Genomic DNA, 17,427 nt, shown 5'->3' on the forward strand with positions numbered 1-17,427 from the left:
GTTCTACAGTTTTCAGAGTACAGATCCTTTAGCTCTTTGGATTTATTCCTAGGTATCTTATGGTTCTTGGTGCAATTTTTTGATAACAAAAAAGTTATCACAAAGCTGTGATCATCAAGACAATGTGGTACTGGCACAAAAACAGACACATAGATCAATGCAACAGAATAGAGAACCCAGAAATGGGCCCTCAACATTATGGTCAACTAATATTCGACAAAGCAGGAAAGACTATCCACTGGAAAAAGGACAGTCTCTTCAATAAATGGTGCTGGGAAAATTGGACATCCACATGCAGAAGAATGAAACTAGACCACTCTCTTGCACCATACACAAAGTTACACTCAAAATGGATGAAAGATCTAAATGTGAGACAAGAATTCATCAAAATCCTAGAGGAGAACACAGGCAACACCCTTTCTGAACTTGGCCACAGCAACTTCTTGCAAGATACATCTATGAAGGCAAGGGAAATAAAAGCAAAAATGAATTATTGGGACTTCATCAAGATAAAAAGCTTCTGCACAGCAAAAGAAACAGTCCACAAAACTAAAAGACAACCTACAGAATGGGAGAAGACATTTGCAAGTGACGTATCAGATAAAGGGTTAGTATCCAAGATCTATAAAGAACTTATTAAACTCAACAGCAAAGAAGCAAACAATCCAATCATGAGATGGGCAAAAGACATGAAGAGAAATCTCACAGAGGAAGACAGACATGGCCAACACGCACATGAGAAAATGCTCCGCATCCCTTGCCCTCAGGGAAATACAAATCAAAACCACAATGAGATACCACCTCACACCAGTGAGAATGGTGAAAATTAACAAGACAGGAAACCACAAATGTTGGAGAGGATGTGGAGAAAGGGGAACCCTCTTGTACTGTTGGTGGGAATGTGAACTGGTGCAGCCACTCTGGAAAACTTTGTGGAGGTTCCCCAAAGAGTTAAAAATAGACCTGCCCTACGACTCAGCAATTGCACTGTTGGGGATTTACCCCAAAGATACAGATGTAGTGAAACGGCAGGACACCTGCGCCTCAATGTTTATAGCAGCGATGTCTACAATAGCCAAACTGTGGAAGGAGCCTCGGTGTCCATCGAAAGATGAATGGATAAAGAAGATGTGGTCTATGTACACAATGGAATATTACTCCGCCATTAGAAATGACAAATACCCACCGTTTGCTTCAACATGGATGGAACTGGAGGGTATTATTCTGAGTGAAGTAAGTCAGATTGGAGAAAGACAAACATTATATGGTCTCATTCATTTGGGGAATATAAAAAATAGTGAAAGGGATTAAAGGGGAAAGGAGAGAAAATGAGTGGGAAATATCAGAGAGGGTAACAGACCATGAGAGACTCCTAACTCTGGGAAATGAACAAGGGGTAGTGGAAAGGCAGGTGGGCGGAGGGTTGGGGTGACTGGTGATGGGCACTGAGGGGGGCACTTTACGGGATGAGCACTGTGTGATATGCTGTATTTTGGCAAATTGAACTCCAATAAAAAATATACAAAAAAAGAAAGGAAAAACATTCCATGCTCATGGATTGGAAGAATAAATATTGTTAAAATGTCTATGTTACCCAGAGCAATCTACACATTCAATGTGATCCCTATCAAAATATTGTCGATTTTTTTTCTCAGAACTGGACAAATAATCCTAAAATTTGTATGAAACCAGAAAAGACCCCAAATAGCTAGAGGAACATTAAAAAAGAAAACCAAAGCTATTGGCATCAGAATTCTGGACTTCAAGCTATATTGCAAAGCTGTATAATCATCAAGACAGTGTGGTACTGGCACAAAAACAGACACATAGATCAGTGGAACCGAATAAAGAACCCAGAAATAGACCCTCAATTCTATGGTCAACTAATCTTTGACAAAGCAGGAAAGAATATTCAATAGACAAAAGACAATCTTCAACGAATGGTGTTGGGAAAATTGGACAGCCACATGCAGAAGAATGGAACCAGACTACTGTCTTACAACCATACAGAAAAATAAGTTCACTCTTACTTCACAAAGTAAAGATGTGTGTGGTGCTACTACCTAAAATGGCATCTCTTTGATTTTTCTCTCTTGGAATCTTGTTTCTGTTTTAAATATAGGTACAGGGCAGCCCAGGTGGCTCAGTGGTTTAGTGCCACATTCAGCCCAGGGCCTGATCTTGGAGACCCGGGATTGAGTCCCACGTTGGTCTCCCTACATGGAGCCTGCTTCTCCCTCTGCCTGTGTCTCTGAGCCTCTCTCTCTCTCTCTCTCTCTCTCATTAAAAATAAATAAAATCTTTAAAAAAAATAAACAGGGACGCCTGGGTGGCTCGGCAGTTGAGCGTCTGCCTTCAGCCCAGGGCGTGATCCTGGAGACCCAGGATCGAGTCCCACATCGGGCTCCCTGCATGGAGCCTGCTTCTCCTTCTGCCTATGTCTCTGCCTCTCTCTCTCTGTCCCTCATGAATAAATAAATAAAATCTTTAAAAATAAAAAAAAATAAAAAAATAAACATAGGTACACCCTAATTAAGAATAGATTGTGTTCCTAAGCAATGATTTGGTATTTGGATTTTGGACCACATTTCCCTTTAAAAGAATTTGGTTAAATGGTAGTTTTCATTCTAGGTTATGCTAAGCAAAGAAATTTACTTAACTTCTAATATAGCTAATAGTAACTTTTGGCATTTTTTTAAAAAGGGAAAGCATATCTGAAGGAAAACAGAAACTGATAATTAAGAGCTCCCAAAGGGGAACATAGGCTCAGCCCCTTTTCCTCAGCAGACCACCTGAGGTCACCTTCTGCTGGACTCCTTCTCTTTGATTCACAGTCTCTTTTTTTTTTTCTCCATGCCATTTTTCTTGCAGACATTATGCGATTTCTCTTTTGGCCATTAGTTCATGTTAATTTGGCTTCAGTTGAAACTAGTACTTAGGTGGTAGAGCAGAAACCCCTAAGGTCAAACCCCTTGTAGTTAAAACCCCTCAAGGGCTCTTTCTGGGACTGGCTAGTCCTGTTTAACAGTTTTACCCCCCCCCCCCCCAGCCTCTTGGTTTTGACTATTGCCACCTCCTCTGCTGCCTATTTCCTTTACCTCTTACCAGGCTTGGGTAGAGCTGTGTAGGATAAGCTTTGTCTTCTAGCTTACTCTCAGCACTCACCTGAACAGCACAAGCTAAGTCTTTACTGGAGAGTAGTTCCAGGGAATAGCAGTCAGTGACAAATCATCACCATGATGATTTGTGATGTCACAAAGTTATAAAAAAAGAAAGTTATAAAAAAGAAATTCCTCCAAATTCAAAGTAGTAGGGGACTTGGTCTTCATTAAATATGAATGGAACTAGGTCTACTTTTTAAAGACATGGCTCTTCTCAGGCTTGTCTGCTAGGGAGCAGAGCAAGCTACCAGTCTTCAATTGAAAGTGGATTTGTGGAAGTATGTTGTCTTGACCTGGTAAAACCCTCGTTACTCAAATGCCGCTATCTCAGAAAAATCTGGCCATATTTTATTTTACATATTTATCTTATTTATTGTCTGTCCTTCCCCCTAGAATGTTAGCTGCCTGACAGCAGAGGCCTTGGCTGGCTTGTTCACCATGTTAGTTTTCAGGCTTGGAATAGTTACTGGTTCATCATGGCACTCAAGAAATACTTGCTGAATGAATGAACCTACTTTCCAGTCTTTTCTTAGTGCCTCTGTCCCATTTGCTTTGAAAATCTTGTTCTTTTTGCTTCATATTGGTATCATTTTGCTTTTTAGATTTCTATGGTGATTGCCAAATATTTTTGTGTTTTGAGTTTCAAACAGCTGGCATTTTCTGCTTCTTAGGAAGACCAGAGGAGCATTCTCACAAAGGTGTAATTTCAAAAGAGATCATGTTCTAAATCCAACTGCCTATTATTTATCAGTGTAATTTTTTCATAAAATATTTTCTTTCTATATTATAGTGAAAAAAAGAGACTGGACCTGGAAAGGAAACTTTATGAATATAACCAATCTGATATATGCAGGTAAGATGTGACAGTAGTAACAGTTTTTGAACCAGTTGGTGTATGTTAATCAATAAAAATACAATCCTAATGTATGTTACAGATACCATAATTGCAGTACTTTTACTGTTCTCTCAGGTCTAATGTGTACTTATTTCCAGTAAACACTGAAAATTAATATAATCACTGTCAAATGTAGGAATAAATTTTCTCAAAATTTCTGTAAAGATAAAAATTATTTTCACTATTTGGTATCTTGTGGTATTTCAGGAATCTATTTGGCTTACATGGCTGAGAGTAAGATGTATTATAGTCTTTCTTATCTTTTTGATCACAATTTAAACACATCAAGCCTATGTAATGATTAAGGCATAATAACTGTGGCTGACCTTTTAACCAGTTGTTGAAGGCAGGGTTATGTGATGTCTCATTTGTTCATGGCTGTTTGACAATGCCTGTGAAAGTTATTATGAGCAATGGACAAAATCCATGTATCCTTTCTGGGTTATTCTAATATGAAGAGCCAACTTTTAATATTTTTAATTCTGTTTTATGGAAATTGAACTTTACCCTTAAGCCAAATATGTGGTGTTACCTCCAGTGTTATTCATATGAAAAATTTCTGGCTATGATAGCATTAATTTTTTTATTTAGCCACATTATGAGTGAGAAATGAAAACATCTCATCCAGAAGAAAGAGAAAACTTTAAAAGCAAATCACCTATCAGGTCCATTTGGTTTTCTCATTTGCAAAATTAATTTTTGGTTTTAGGTCTCAGTGTACTTTCAAGGATACCAGTCATGGTGGACAGTGATATGTCCCCAGTAGTTCTAGAAGAAACAAAAAAGCAGTGAGATGGTGCAAGGAATAGTAGTATTGTGGACACCATCACCTCAGAAGTGGGCCCAGGTCTGAGAGCGTCCATGGCAGCTGCCATTTTTCTAGCTTGCTGCCAAGAGGGAAGCCAGTGGGGTCGAGATTTTTTCTGCAGCCTGTTCCTGGCTTCCTGGGGACCTTTACCAAGTTGTCAGTTTGCTGAGTTTGTTCCCCTTTCTTACTTAGCCTCTTGTTTCCTGGAAGATGAAAGGAATGATTTGCTAAAAGTATACTTTCTTTGATTGCCTGACAGGATAAAATCCAAACTGGCTAATGTGGCTATTTCAATATGGGGTCCCCCCCCCAGAAGGCATTGCCTGAGACAAGGGTTTGTATGTAGATGGTAGTTTATTTTAGGAAGTGGTCACATAAAACTGATGAGCAAGGCTGGGAAGAATGAAGTAGGAGCTGGTCACTGCTCTGGGCATCTGGTGCTCTATCCTTCCAGACCTTCAGCGGAGCCACATAGACTGCTTCTCTGCTCCTCACAAGTGTTCACTTAAGGGAGGAAGGGAACCGTTTATCTACTGGCAACCCCACATTGGGCAGGAACACCCTAAGAGCTGTTAACTCCTTCTCACATCCATGCTGTGAACTCAGAGGAGCAACCCTGCAAAAGCAAGATACTAGGTGCATCTGAGACAGGTGCTACCAGGTGGCTGCAGCCATAGCTAGCAGAGGAAGAGCTGGGCCAAGAACGTGTGAGGAGGGCCTGCAGATATCTGGCACAACAGTGCACCAGACCCTCCATTATCTGCCCCTAGGTTTATCTTCATCACTCTCTCACCAGCCTCCCCTAACATGTTACACAGAATCTTCAGTGTCAGGATGACACTGAAGCATGACAGGACTTTTTAGTATCATGTAAGCAGGGGGGCTGTGTTGCCAGGTGCCTCTGTTCAGTCTGAGCCCCACCAGCTCAGACTGGGGACAATTACTTCAGCACTCTGTACTGTTTCTTCATCTGCCACATGGGGGTAATGGTAGTTATGAGAACTTAACAGAGCCTTGAAGTAGTATCTGACCCAGTGTAAGAGGCAATAATTTATTATTACTGTTTTCGCCAATATTAGTATAGTTATTTTCTTAATTATTGCCTTTGAACTTACCACCATGCTATTTCCCCTGCTTGAGCATTTCCCCTCATCTTCTCTCCCTGGCTTTCCCCAGTTTTGTGTTACCTCTGTGCATCCATCATGTCTAAGTTAAAAATCCATTTCCACTGGGAAGGCTGTCTTAATCCCCTCAATTAGGTCAGGTTACCCAGTCTGTAAGTAAGAGTCCTGGCAGTTTTCTTCTTAGCATTCATGACACTGTATTAGACTTATCTAATTTTTTTGTTTTCCCTGTTGACTAGCTGAGTGGCTTTCCTATTTACAGTGCTGAATATACAAATGGCTGTATGGATGGGTGGGTGGACTTCTGTGGTCAGCTCTGAATGCTAATGTGGGAGCAGGAATGAAACTAGACTTTGGGTGGAAAAGACATGGTTACTGTTGTACACGTTCCAGTTGGACACTGGCCACCACCACAGCTTCACAAAGTGCCTGCCTGTGTAGGACAATGCTTTAGGTTCCACCTCCATTACTGTCATTTGCGTCAAAAGTGGCAGACATGGACAGTAGTAAAACTAATCTTAAGTGTTTTGTTTAGAAGGAAAAATGGGGACAGCCAACTAAAGTCAGCATAGACTTATTAGCATGATAAAGAATTTCTTGAAAATATTTGACCTAGACAGAGGTTTAAGGTCTGTTGCTGATTAGTTTTTAAGTTCTCCAGCATCTTTGCCAATCTGGTCTTGAGGATGAACATTTTTGTGATTTTTCAACTTAGTTTTGCTTGACAGAACAATGTTGAAAAATTGTGAGCACTGAGTAATACACAGAATTGTTGAGTCACTATGTTAAGCACTTGAAACTAATATAATACTCTAAGTTAACTAGAACTGGAATTAAAATTAGAAACTTAATTAAAAAAGACTGTTGAATTATTTTATTGAACTAACAATATAAATGCTTCATACCAGGTACTCTTATCATGTAAAACTTGTGAAGAAAGAGCTAGAATGGTTCTGTGGGAAGAGTGGGCTGCACAACTTGAGCCGTTCAGTGTGCCTCTGTTCTGTACCTTGGATGAGTCTCTAAAGGTTTTTTCACAATTTGAGTAGAATTACAGAGCATATGATAATTTTATTATCATAAAATATTTTAAAAATATAGCATAATGCTATAGTTCCTCATTATAAATTTTAATATTATCTAAATGAGAGCCTTTGGGGTATTTTAAATTTTGGAATTTCTTCGGAATTTATGGATTGTGGTTTATAGTTTGATTCTATTTCCATAAAGCAGGTAGTTTTGAAATTGTCTGTCATAAAAAGAATGCTAATGGGCTATTCATCCGACCATGGCCACATAGACACAGCTCTTGAAATCACATTTAATTTTGAGAAAGAAATCCATATCAATCTTTATTGTGTGAATGTTATAATGTAATCTTATATATATTTCTCAGGAGAGTTACGTCTGGATGTGCTACTCAGTGATGATGCATTAATTTCTTCTCTCTAAAAATGCATGTGCATTCTGCTCTTAGCTTTCAGTATTTGGGTAAAATATCTCCAAATACATTGTCTCGTTAACAATTTTGTTAAAGAAAAGTCTCCTCCTTTGATTTGTCAGAGTCTAACTGCATTATTTAAAAATCTGCTTTTTATTTTTCTAGAGTTAAGCTGAAGTATGTTAAATTAAAGAAATACCTGAAGGAAATACGTGAATCAGAAAAGAAGGCTCATACTCGAAACCAAGACTATTTAAAACGGTTTGAACATGTCCAAGCTCATGTTGGACACTTTACCACAAATACAGAGAAGCTTCAAGAACTGAAGGTAGCTTCTTGTTTTGTACTATATTTCTCTCTCTCTCGCTCTCTCTCTCTCTCTGGTCTCTTTTGCTAAAATTAGAAGGAGGTAATAGCAGTATGTATCAGATCAGTGGTGGTCAGTAATGTTCAGTTGTTCGTCCATAAGATTAACTGCCCATTTTCTCTGTGGATTACCGTGAGGCTAGGTTTTGATCGTGGAACTTGAAATTGCATTTTTTCAATTTCTATTTTAGTTGAAGAATTAATGAAATATCTTTACTTTGTTATACTACACAACTTGTACAGGCAAGAGCACTACCCACTACCAGGCTCAGCACCTAGCATATGGTATTTGTTGGCCTCAAAATTGAATTTGAGCAACATTAGGGATCCCTCTAGAGTCTACCTCCTTCTTTATTATTATTTTTTAATTTATATTTTTTTCATTTATCAAGTTAACTTTGTAAAAAAATTTTATTTAAGTTCTAGTTAGTTAACATATGGTATAATAGGGCACCCCGGATGGCTCAGTGGTTTGGTGCCGACTTCAGCCCAGGGTGTGATCCTGGAGACCTGGGATCGAGTCCCATGTCAGGTTCCCTGTATGGAGCCTGCTTCTCCCTCTGCCTGTCTCTGCCCCCCCCTCTCTCTCTCTCTTTCTCTCTCTCTCTCTCTCTGTGTGTGTCTCTCATGAATAAATAAATAAAATCTAAAAAAAAAAAACCCATACAATATAATATTGGTTTCAGGAGTGGAATTCAGTTATTCACCACTTACATACAACACCTAGTGCTCATGATAACATGTGCCCTCCTTAATACCCATCACCCATCCAATTTATCCTCCACCCACTTTCCTCCATCAACCCTCAGTTCTTCATCCTTAAGAATCTCTTATGGTTTGTTTCCCTCTCTCTCTCCCTCCACCCCCCCCATATGTCCACCTATTTTGTTTGTTAAATTCCACATATGAGTGAAATTATATGGTATTTGTCTTTCTCTGACTTATTTCGCTTAGCATAATACATTCCAGCTCCATCCATGTCATTGCAAAAGGCAAGATTTCATTCTTTCTGGGGATTTCTTCCTTCTTTAATGGATTCTTTTTCTGGGGTCTGGGCTCCTCTGTCCTGGTTAGACAGTGTGTTGGGGAGAGACCAAGGGTAGAACTGGCTCCATAGAGTTCGCCTTTATGCTCCTCAACTGTGTGAACCAGAGCAGCTGCTCTCTGTGGCCCTCTCTGATTCTTGGATCCCATTCTGTAAGGTGCTGGGCAACCTACAGCTCCACAAATGATGCCAGGTGTGGAGGGCTAGGCCTTTTTGTCACCATTTGTGCTGGCCAAGAGTTGTTGCTCAAGTTAACCCAACTGAATACTGGTTACAGAAGAAGTTGGCTTCAGTACTTCCCTTTCTCTTTTTTTTCTCTGGGAGTTTCCCACACTGAACCTTTATTTCAAAAACACAGAAAAAGGAAAATAATTATAATCAACATTCATGCAATGGTCTGAATGTTTGTGTCCTCCTGAAATTCGTATCTTGAAATCTTAACCCCCAAATGTGATGGTATTCATAGCTGGGGCCTTCGAGACATGCTTATGTCATGAGGTTGGAGAGCTCATGGATCAAATAGGATGCCTTCTAAAAAAAGCTCCAGAGACCTTCCTAGCCCCTTCTACAGTGTGGGGATGCAGTGGTGGTGGCTCTGAATGAGGAAGAGAGCCCTCACCAGAAGGTGACCACACTGGTGCCTTGATTTTGGACTTTCCAGCCTCCAAAACTGTGAATGATACATTTCTGATGTTTATAAGCCACCCAGCCAGTGGTGTTTTGTTATAGCAGCCTGAATGGACTAAGACAACTCACATACCTACCAAGATGCAGTAGGTATAAATATTTTACTATATTTGCTTTGCGTGTGTGTGTGTGTGTACGTACATTTTTTTCGTGAGCCGCTGAAAGTATGCTGTAGATACCATAACATTTCTTCCCTAAATACTTGAGTGTGGATCTCCTAAGAACAAGGAAAGTCTCCTACATAATCATACTACCATTATTACAGCTACCAAAATTAATAATATCATTTAATATCCACCGATATTTAATTTCCCCAATTCCCTCCAAAATTCTTTTTATTTTTCCAGACCAGGAGCCAGCTAGGATTTGCACATCACTTTTGGTTATTGTGTCTTTTTTTGTCTTTAAATCTAAGTTAGTCTCCTACCACCCTTCCTTTTTTTTTTTTTTTTCATGACACTGACTTTTGAAGAAGGTAGTCTAGTTGCCTATAGAATGATCCGAATTTGACTGGTATTATTTAACTGAAAATTTGGATTAGACCAGCACTGCCCAATGGAACTTTCTGTAGTGATAGAAATGTTCTCTATCTATACTATTGCTGTCTAATAAGGTAGCCACTAGCTACACATGGCTACTGAGCCCTTAAAATGTGGCTTGTGACACCAAGGACTGAGTTTTTAATTTTGTTAATTTTAATTAGTTAAATTTAAAAAGTCATAGCTGAGGTTACTGTTGCATCCCATCAGGAAGCCTCATGAGTCATGCATGATGTCAGGTGGTCTGACCGGAGTGAGGTTGAGTTTGATGCATTGGTTAATATGACAATCTCTAGATCTCTCTATTATATGGTACTTTTATTCCCTTTGCAACTGAGCAAATAATCTATGGAATGATAGTTTGACATCTTAGCAATATCTTGTTCCTCAACAGCTTTTTACCTAGTGGCTTTAGGATCCATCAGTGATGCCTGAATTAGTTATATTGGAGGTTATGAAATGGTGATTTTTCTAATTTGATCTTCTACTTTATTAGCTGACATTCTTCTATAAAGAAGAGCTTTCTTTCCTTCTTTTCTCTCTTTTTTTAGGTATCACCAGGTACTTGTGAATGTTTAGTTAGTGTGTTCTTAGTCACTGTAATTATTCTTTTTGTTCATATTTTCCCAAATTTTGCCTGGGAAATTTCCCAAATTTCTCAGTTTCTCTTGAAATTGGCTTCTGTGTCCTTTTGACCCAACCCCATTAATTCCAAGCTTTCTTTGCTTTGGAGCACAAGGTATTCCAGGTTTGCTGGATGTGTCTCTGCCTCAGACATGGAATTAGCCTCTTTCCCAAGGAGCTGTGGCTCCTTTTAGTGGAGAAGGGTATTTAGAAACCAACATCTGGCGGTTAGGTGTGCTCAAGCAATAGCAAGTTTTAGCTGCAGCACTCTGGGTTTTCTTCTCTTAGTAATCAAGCAAAATGCTTACCATTCAAAACCCAATTGTTGGTATCAGCAATGTAAATCTCTTTGCTGTTCAGAGATTTCACAGAGAAAATAAAAGTGGTGGACAAAGCAGGGAATGTTGCCTTCTTGATAGAAAAAAGAAAATAATAGAAATTTTCCTTTTATTTTCATATTGATGCTTTACTCAATTATTGATTTCACAATATAGCCAAATGTGAGATGGAGGAATTTGAAAGGGAGAATCCTCTTTTGTAAATATTTTTATATTGAGAGCAGTTGAATTTTCAGTAAGGAATGCCTTTTGAAAACAATCTGTGATGGTTTAGAAGAGCAGACTATGTAGCTACAGTTGGGAAAGCTGTGAGTTCCATGGAGAACTGTATATTGGGAATCACCCTAAGTCCAAGTTGAATGCTTGAAATGTGCTTGTGAAATCAGACAGTGATATTTGAAACTCTAACCAGTGATACCACTTATCTCAGCAAATTGTGAAGTAAGAGTTTCAGAGAAGGAAATGTTTGTCCCTATTCTTTTCCCATTCCTTTCATCCTGGTGTCCAGTGGTGGTCTTAGGAAGACTCAAACAACCTGTCTCCTCTTAATCCTGCCCCACTCAGGTCTCAGATCTTCACTTCCTTTACTGGCCGACCACACATAAGCCTTAGGAGAAAGATGTTCTGATGGAGCATATTGTCCACATACTCCAAAATGCCAGGGATATTTCCCCTTGAATAGAGTTCCAGAAAGTGAAATAGTGAAGCAGGGTGCAAGAAGTGGGAATTTGGCCCAAATTAAATTAAGTGCATTTCTCCCTCTTTGTAGGACAATGCCCTTTTTATTATATAATATTAAAATCTTTTTAAATGGGATAAAGGCTTTTAAAAAAAAACCCTTTCAACTGATTTTATTAATTATACTACTTAATTTGGGGGCCTGTGATCATTTTCAGGGCTTTTAGAGGCTATTGATCTGTCATGTAGGTTTGAAAATATGGTGTTGAGGCTGTGTTGCTACTTGTCAGATAAAGAGGCTGACTATACTCAGTTTAATAATGTAAATATTACTAGTATTGTGAAGATCATGTTCTTCTCTCTTTCTCTCTCTGCCCCCATTCAACCCTTGCTCCCTGCATTAGTGCTTTTGTAGAAGATCCCCAGTTGGTCCTTAGAGCAGTTTTCTTTGGGTGCCCTTTGCCCTTATTTCAGTTTGGGTTCTCCTGAAGTGGACCCTGACACAAGGGTTCAAATGGAAGTAGTTTATTTGGGAAGTGCAGGGAGGGTCAGTAGGTTAGAGGGTAGATGAGACAGGGAGGTACAGGTGGCTGGAACAAGGTGTATCACTAAACTAACTATCATAGTCAGCATCTGGAACTTAATCCTACACAGAAACCCTGGCAAGTGGTTCCGAACATTTGGAATATGCATACATGGCTCCTGAGCATCACTGATTGAGGACTGATGGAGAAGAGAAGTAGGTGAAGGGAAATTAACCGTGAGCTCCTTAGGCACAGAGACAGGGATGCTGGGACTTAGGAGCATCCAAAGGGGTCCCAGGCACATGTGTGGAGCATGGCCAGCATCTGTTTCAGCCTCCCACATTCAAGTGCCAGGCATGACATTGGCATGCCAGGGCATTCAGGGGGTCCCTAGTTGAGGAGAGTCATCATCTGGTTATGTCTCTCATCTGCCTGAAATCCTTGAGTGCTTGCTCAGCCTTTTAGGATAAAGCCCAGATGCTGCTCTCAGCCTGCACACCACCCTGCAGCTCAGCTTTAGGACCCCTAGCACACATTCTCTCTCGCTGTCTGTCTCACACAAATACACAGACATGTGCACATTTTCTCTTCCCCATGTGCCCCCCCACCTCCTTCTTCTGTCCCCATCTCTGCCTCCTATCTCTGCTCGCTCTCTCTTCCTACCCCTAGCTCTCCCCACCCCTGCCCCCTCATACCCCCAGAACTCATGCAATCTTCCCTCCACCCCCATGTCTTCCCACCATCCATCTCCATTTTTATTTCCCACACGTGCACATTTTCTCTCCTTTACACACTCATGTACTCACATGCACCCACTGAATTTTAAACATGCTGAACACTGTACTTGAAAGCACCACATTATTTCCCATCTTCTTCAAGTAGAAGGCCTCTCTCCCTCTGTCCTGCCTTAGGTCTGTGCCATAGTTATCTCAGTAAGCACTTCCTCCATGGTATTGTCATTGTTTATGTGTTTGCCCACCTCACTGTGGGTTCCTCATCTTATTATTTCAATGCTGTCAATGTCTGACCCAGAATGTAGCACATAATAAGCACTCAGTAAGCTTTGAGACTCCCCCCTTGACTGAAAATTAATTCTTCCATCTTTTTCATCTTTGACCATCATCTCATGGACCATGAACAACTATGTGAGAGCTAATGTTGTCACATTGGTTCTATCCTGTGTTATACCTTCCCAGGAGCATTTCTGTTTAATAACAGAGGCACTTTATAAAGATATAATGTTATTATTTAAAGATGCAATTCTTGTTAAAAATTCAGTTCTTAGATGATATGTGCCTACTGGGGATAAAATTTGAAGAGAACAAATCTTTGAGCTCTCATTTGATTCCTACTGAGCATTGTGACAGGGCATGACCTTTAGGCTTCTGGAAGACAGTCTGTAGCTTATCCTATTTTTTATGAACCAGAATGTATTACTTGTTAATATGCATTAGTTGAATATAAGTAAGTATTCCTCTATACCTTTTTGTAGAAACTCAGAATTTAAGAGGAAACCCAGATACTGGAAAAAAGATAGAAGAGAAAACAAAAGATTGTGAACTGTAGTTCTCAGGGTCAAATCAGACAGTTTATGTAACTCTTTATACCCAAAGAGTTGGGTACATGAGGAGGCTGGGCCAGTTGATTTTAAATGTCTGTTCAGTTCTGTAACCGAGAATGTTTACATAATCCTAAGGACCACTGAAAAAAAGGAAGCCTGTTTAAATAGAAGGTAGTGGTGGCATCTTCAGGCAAAGTGATAATGTGATACGGGTAAATTGAAGGAATGTAAGTGGGGGTATGGAAGAAAAGAAGGAAAGAATGGAAAATGAAATGTGTCATGTGCATAGAGAGAAATCCCAGGGACCTGAAAGACCTGGCAGGACCTCCATCTCCTTTTCCCATGACCCCAAATCATCATTAACAGATTTCATCAGTTGAGATAAGATAAAATGGTTTGCACACAGTAAGGAAATGAATAGAAAGGTCCCTCTACATGTAGGTGGGCAGCATCCAGTCCAGTGCTGTGAAGCAAAATGGTAACTGACGGAACAAGTTACCTGATGGGTTGATTCCATGTTCTTAGGTTTATTAAAACAGATTTCCCTAGGGGAGTTGGGAGAAGAGGGAACTGTCCTTAGAGAGGCTATGGACTGGCAGGCGCTGACAGGACATGAGAACTTTGCCCCCCTAAAGTAGCAAATCTGACAGATATCTAGGCCACATGGCAAGAAGAGAGCAGGACCCTGTCATCACCAGACAGAACGATGCAGTATAAGCCCTCATGTATTGTGGAGGTATAATGGGACCTGATCAGAAAAGAAATGGGGAATAAAACATGAAAGACTGATGGGAAAAGCAGATGTGTGCTCTGCTATTTCATCAGACATTGTTAACTGTGGAAGTTTTGGTAAGACTCATCTATACAGTTTTCCAAAAACTTTTAAACCTAGTACAACCCTTTGTTTATATGCAGATAGAACAGGAGATGGGGGCTGGAAATCCCTGCTCTCCAGTGTTCAGAAGGTGGATTTGATAGATAGTAACCAAGTGTCCTATGTATAAATAAAAGTTAAAGAGCAAGGCATTTGTAGGTGGAAATTCGTGGTCCTAGAGGATACAAAGTTATAGTTTGTATCAATTATTAATTTATCATAGCAACTTTGGATTTCAAATACATTGTTCAGTTTTTATTTGCATCACTAATTTAGAAAAGTACCTACAATTCAGTAAATTATTTGGATGCATTGAGAACAATCTAAATTGGACTCATGAAGAGATGTTCCTTACTGTTCTTTATAAAGCCGTAATGCAGTTATCAGTTTTTGCTACAGCAAAATGAATTAAACAAAACTCACATATTACATGAGAAAGTACTCTGTCTTTGGAAGATATGGCTCTGAAATGATCCCATAATGAGGAAATCAGGTACAACATGCCTGTTGCATGTTCATAACTGATCTCAAAGAATATGTGAAAATATTTGTAGCCACAGGAATGGAGGATTTTTGTATAACCTATAATTATTTAATAAAGCTCAGTGTTTTTATTTTATAATTCACTCCCATTTTTAAGGATGCTTTCCCTTAGAATCTATAAAGTATGCCTTTTGAAAGCTCTTGAGGTTAAAAAGTAAATGTCTCTGAGTCCAAAGAAGTAGATATAGAACAGAAAGATATAAATTGTATTAACTTAATTGCCCTATTTCCTTATCTTTTCTTAGTTTATTGTGTATACTAGCCTTATAAAATTATTGCTTAATCAGGAATCTCTTTAGATCATTACTGTCATCTATCATGTTAATAGCATTTTGATAGAGAAAAAATTCCCTGCTTAACTGTTAATAAAAATGGAGCAACTATAATATCCTTTAAAATATTTTGAGGGAAATAAGTCAATTCTCATTAGGACTGACTGTTTTTTTTTTTTTTTTTGTATCTCAAATCTCAGGCCAATTACATGTTCAGACTGAGAACTAAGGAAACGGTTTTCTAATTTGGTTATCTCATAGGTGTCTTTCTAATTGCAGTGCATCACAACCTAACTTAGAAAATGTTGTAATACTTATCTGTGATGGACCACCATCGCTGAATTTCTTAAGGCTTTAATTAATAACACTGAATCAAAGCACTTTTTATGCCTTGCTTTAAAAAAAAAGTCATTTTATGATGGAATCACTTTCATCAATTATAGTACAATAATGAAGCAGATATCTTTATGTAGTTATTAGTGCCAGAGCAAACTTCATTCCTATGGTGTTAATCACTGATGTCTACTATATGTTTTTATTCATAGAAAATGGAATTCATTTCAAGTCGAGGATCTGGCAAATAATATACTCTGTTGCTGTGACTGGTAGGACCATGATACTAATGTAGATACCATACAGATACAAAGTCAGTAGGATTGATTTCTTTTCCTTTAGGACAAACGTTTTCAGGGTAAACACTGTCTAATGTGTTGTTTTCATACTAAAGTAACTGGATTTTCCTCAGAGTTTGATATAACAACGTTTTATTCCCTATGTTGATGAAAGATGGTGAGAATCCATCAAATCTTATTTAAAAACGTGTGGCATCTTATAGAACTCAGTTTTTGATGTTTTATTTGTGAAATCATCTCTTTTCTAAGATAAGTTGAATTTCTTGACATCAGCTTTTACTTTCTACTTCAGTGTTCTTTTCATGCTCTAATAACTGAAAAATATAGCTGGTTATCATAAGAGCCACCACAAAATCAAAACTTTGTTTATATTTAGAATGAATATGTGGCTCAAATGAAGAAGATGCAGCTACAGTCAAAAGAGAGTCCAGAAGCAAGAGGTGAACAGAAGGATAAAGACAGAGGAAAGGTAATACATTAAAATAATATACCTTCTGTTGACAGAGGACTTCTGGAACATTCCTCTTTTACCTTAGTGTTTTAAATAAAATCATCTTATTACAAAGATCTTTTTGATTAACCTATAAGTATTATTTAAAGACTTTTCCTTACAGAGTATTGCTTTAATGTTTAATTCAATTAAATGTGCTGAAAGGCCATCACGGCAAGCTTAAAAGAGACAAATTCCCAAGAAAACCTTAGTGTCGTTAGCAGGTGAAATTATGTTTGGCTAAATGATGCTTTATAGCTGCTTTTTTCCCCCCTTAGTTCCAGAAATGTTCTAAATAAAAGGTAAACAAAATGTGGCCTTTTGCTTCTTTTCTTTGTATATATAATTTTGTACATTTTAACCTTTCACAGAGGAAGTGGAAAGAAAAGATTGCATATCTAAGCAACAGACAAAAAGACTGGCAAGGAATACTTAAATAAATTCTGCTATGTATCTGCCATAATGCAGGCTACTAATCCTGCAGCCTATCTCCATATAAATGATTCTGTTCAAGACCATAGATGTTTTCTCCACTAAAAGCAGTAAAGCTCTTTTAGATGAAATGTCTAAAAACATCTTGTAATAACTTGGAGCATGCTGGCAAGAGTAGTCACTTGTGACTATGTGTGAAACCCCCTCAGCCAGTCGATATTGTAATAAGCAAAAACGGTAGCATCACTCCATTATTCAGAGAAGCCAACAGCGTGCTCGTTCCTTAGGCTGCAGCATTCATTAAGAAAAGCTTACTGGACTGAAAGCTGGAAACAGATGATAACGGGATATGATTTTCATATTTAATGCTTTCCTTGGAAGAGTGTGTGTGCT

General features: G+C 38.7%; 1 protein-coding gene across 3 annotated transcripts in view; it reads left to right on the top strand.

The window, feature by feature from the left end:
* Positions 1 to 17,427, top strand: part of KIZ (kizuna centrosomal protein) — a 130,143-nt gene that overhangs the window by 8,173 nt on the left and 104,543 nt on the right. For 2 of the 3 annotated variants that reach the window (XM_055345490.1, XM_055345473.1), the window contains exons 2-4: positions 3,952 to 4,014; positions 7,595 to 7,757; positions 16,489 to 16,581. In XM_055345490.1, coding sequence (XP_055201465.1) covers positions 3,952 to 4,014; positions 7,595 to 7,757; positions 16,489 to 16,581 — 319 coding nt within the window. The remainder of the gene's footprint in view (positions 1 to 3,951; positions 4,015 to 7,594; positions 7,758 to 16,488; positions 16,582 to 17,427) is intronic. The other variant, XM_055345482.1, reaches the window with a different exon arrangement.

Source organism: Nyctereutes procyonoides, unplaced genomic scaffold, assembly GCF_905146905.1.
Source record: "Nyctereutes procyonoides isolate TBG_1078 unplaced genomic scaffold, NYPRO_anot_genome, whole genome shotgun sequence".
Taxonomy (NCBI): Eukaryota; Metazoa; Chordata; class Mammalia; order Carnivora; family Canidae; genus Nyctereutes; species Nyctereutes procyonoides.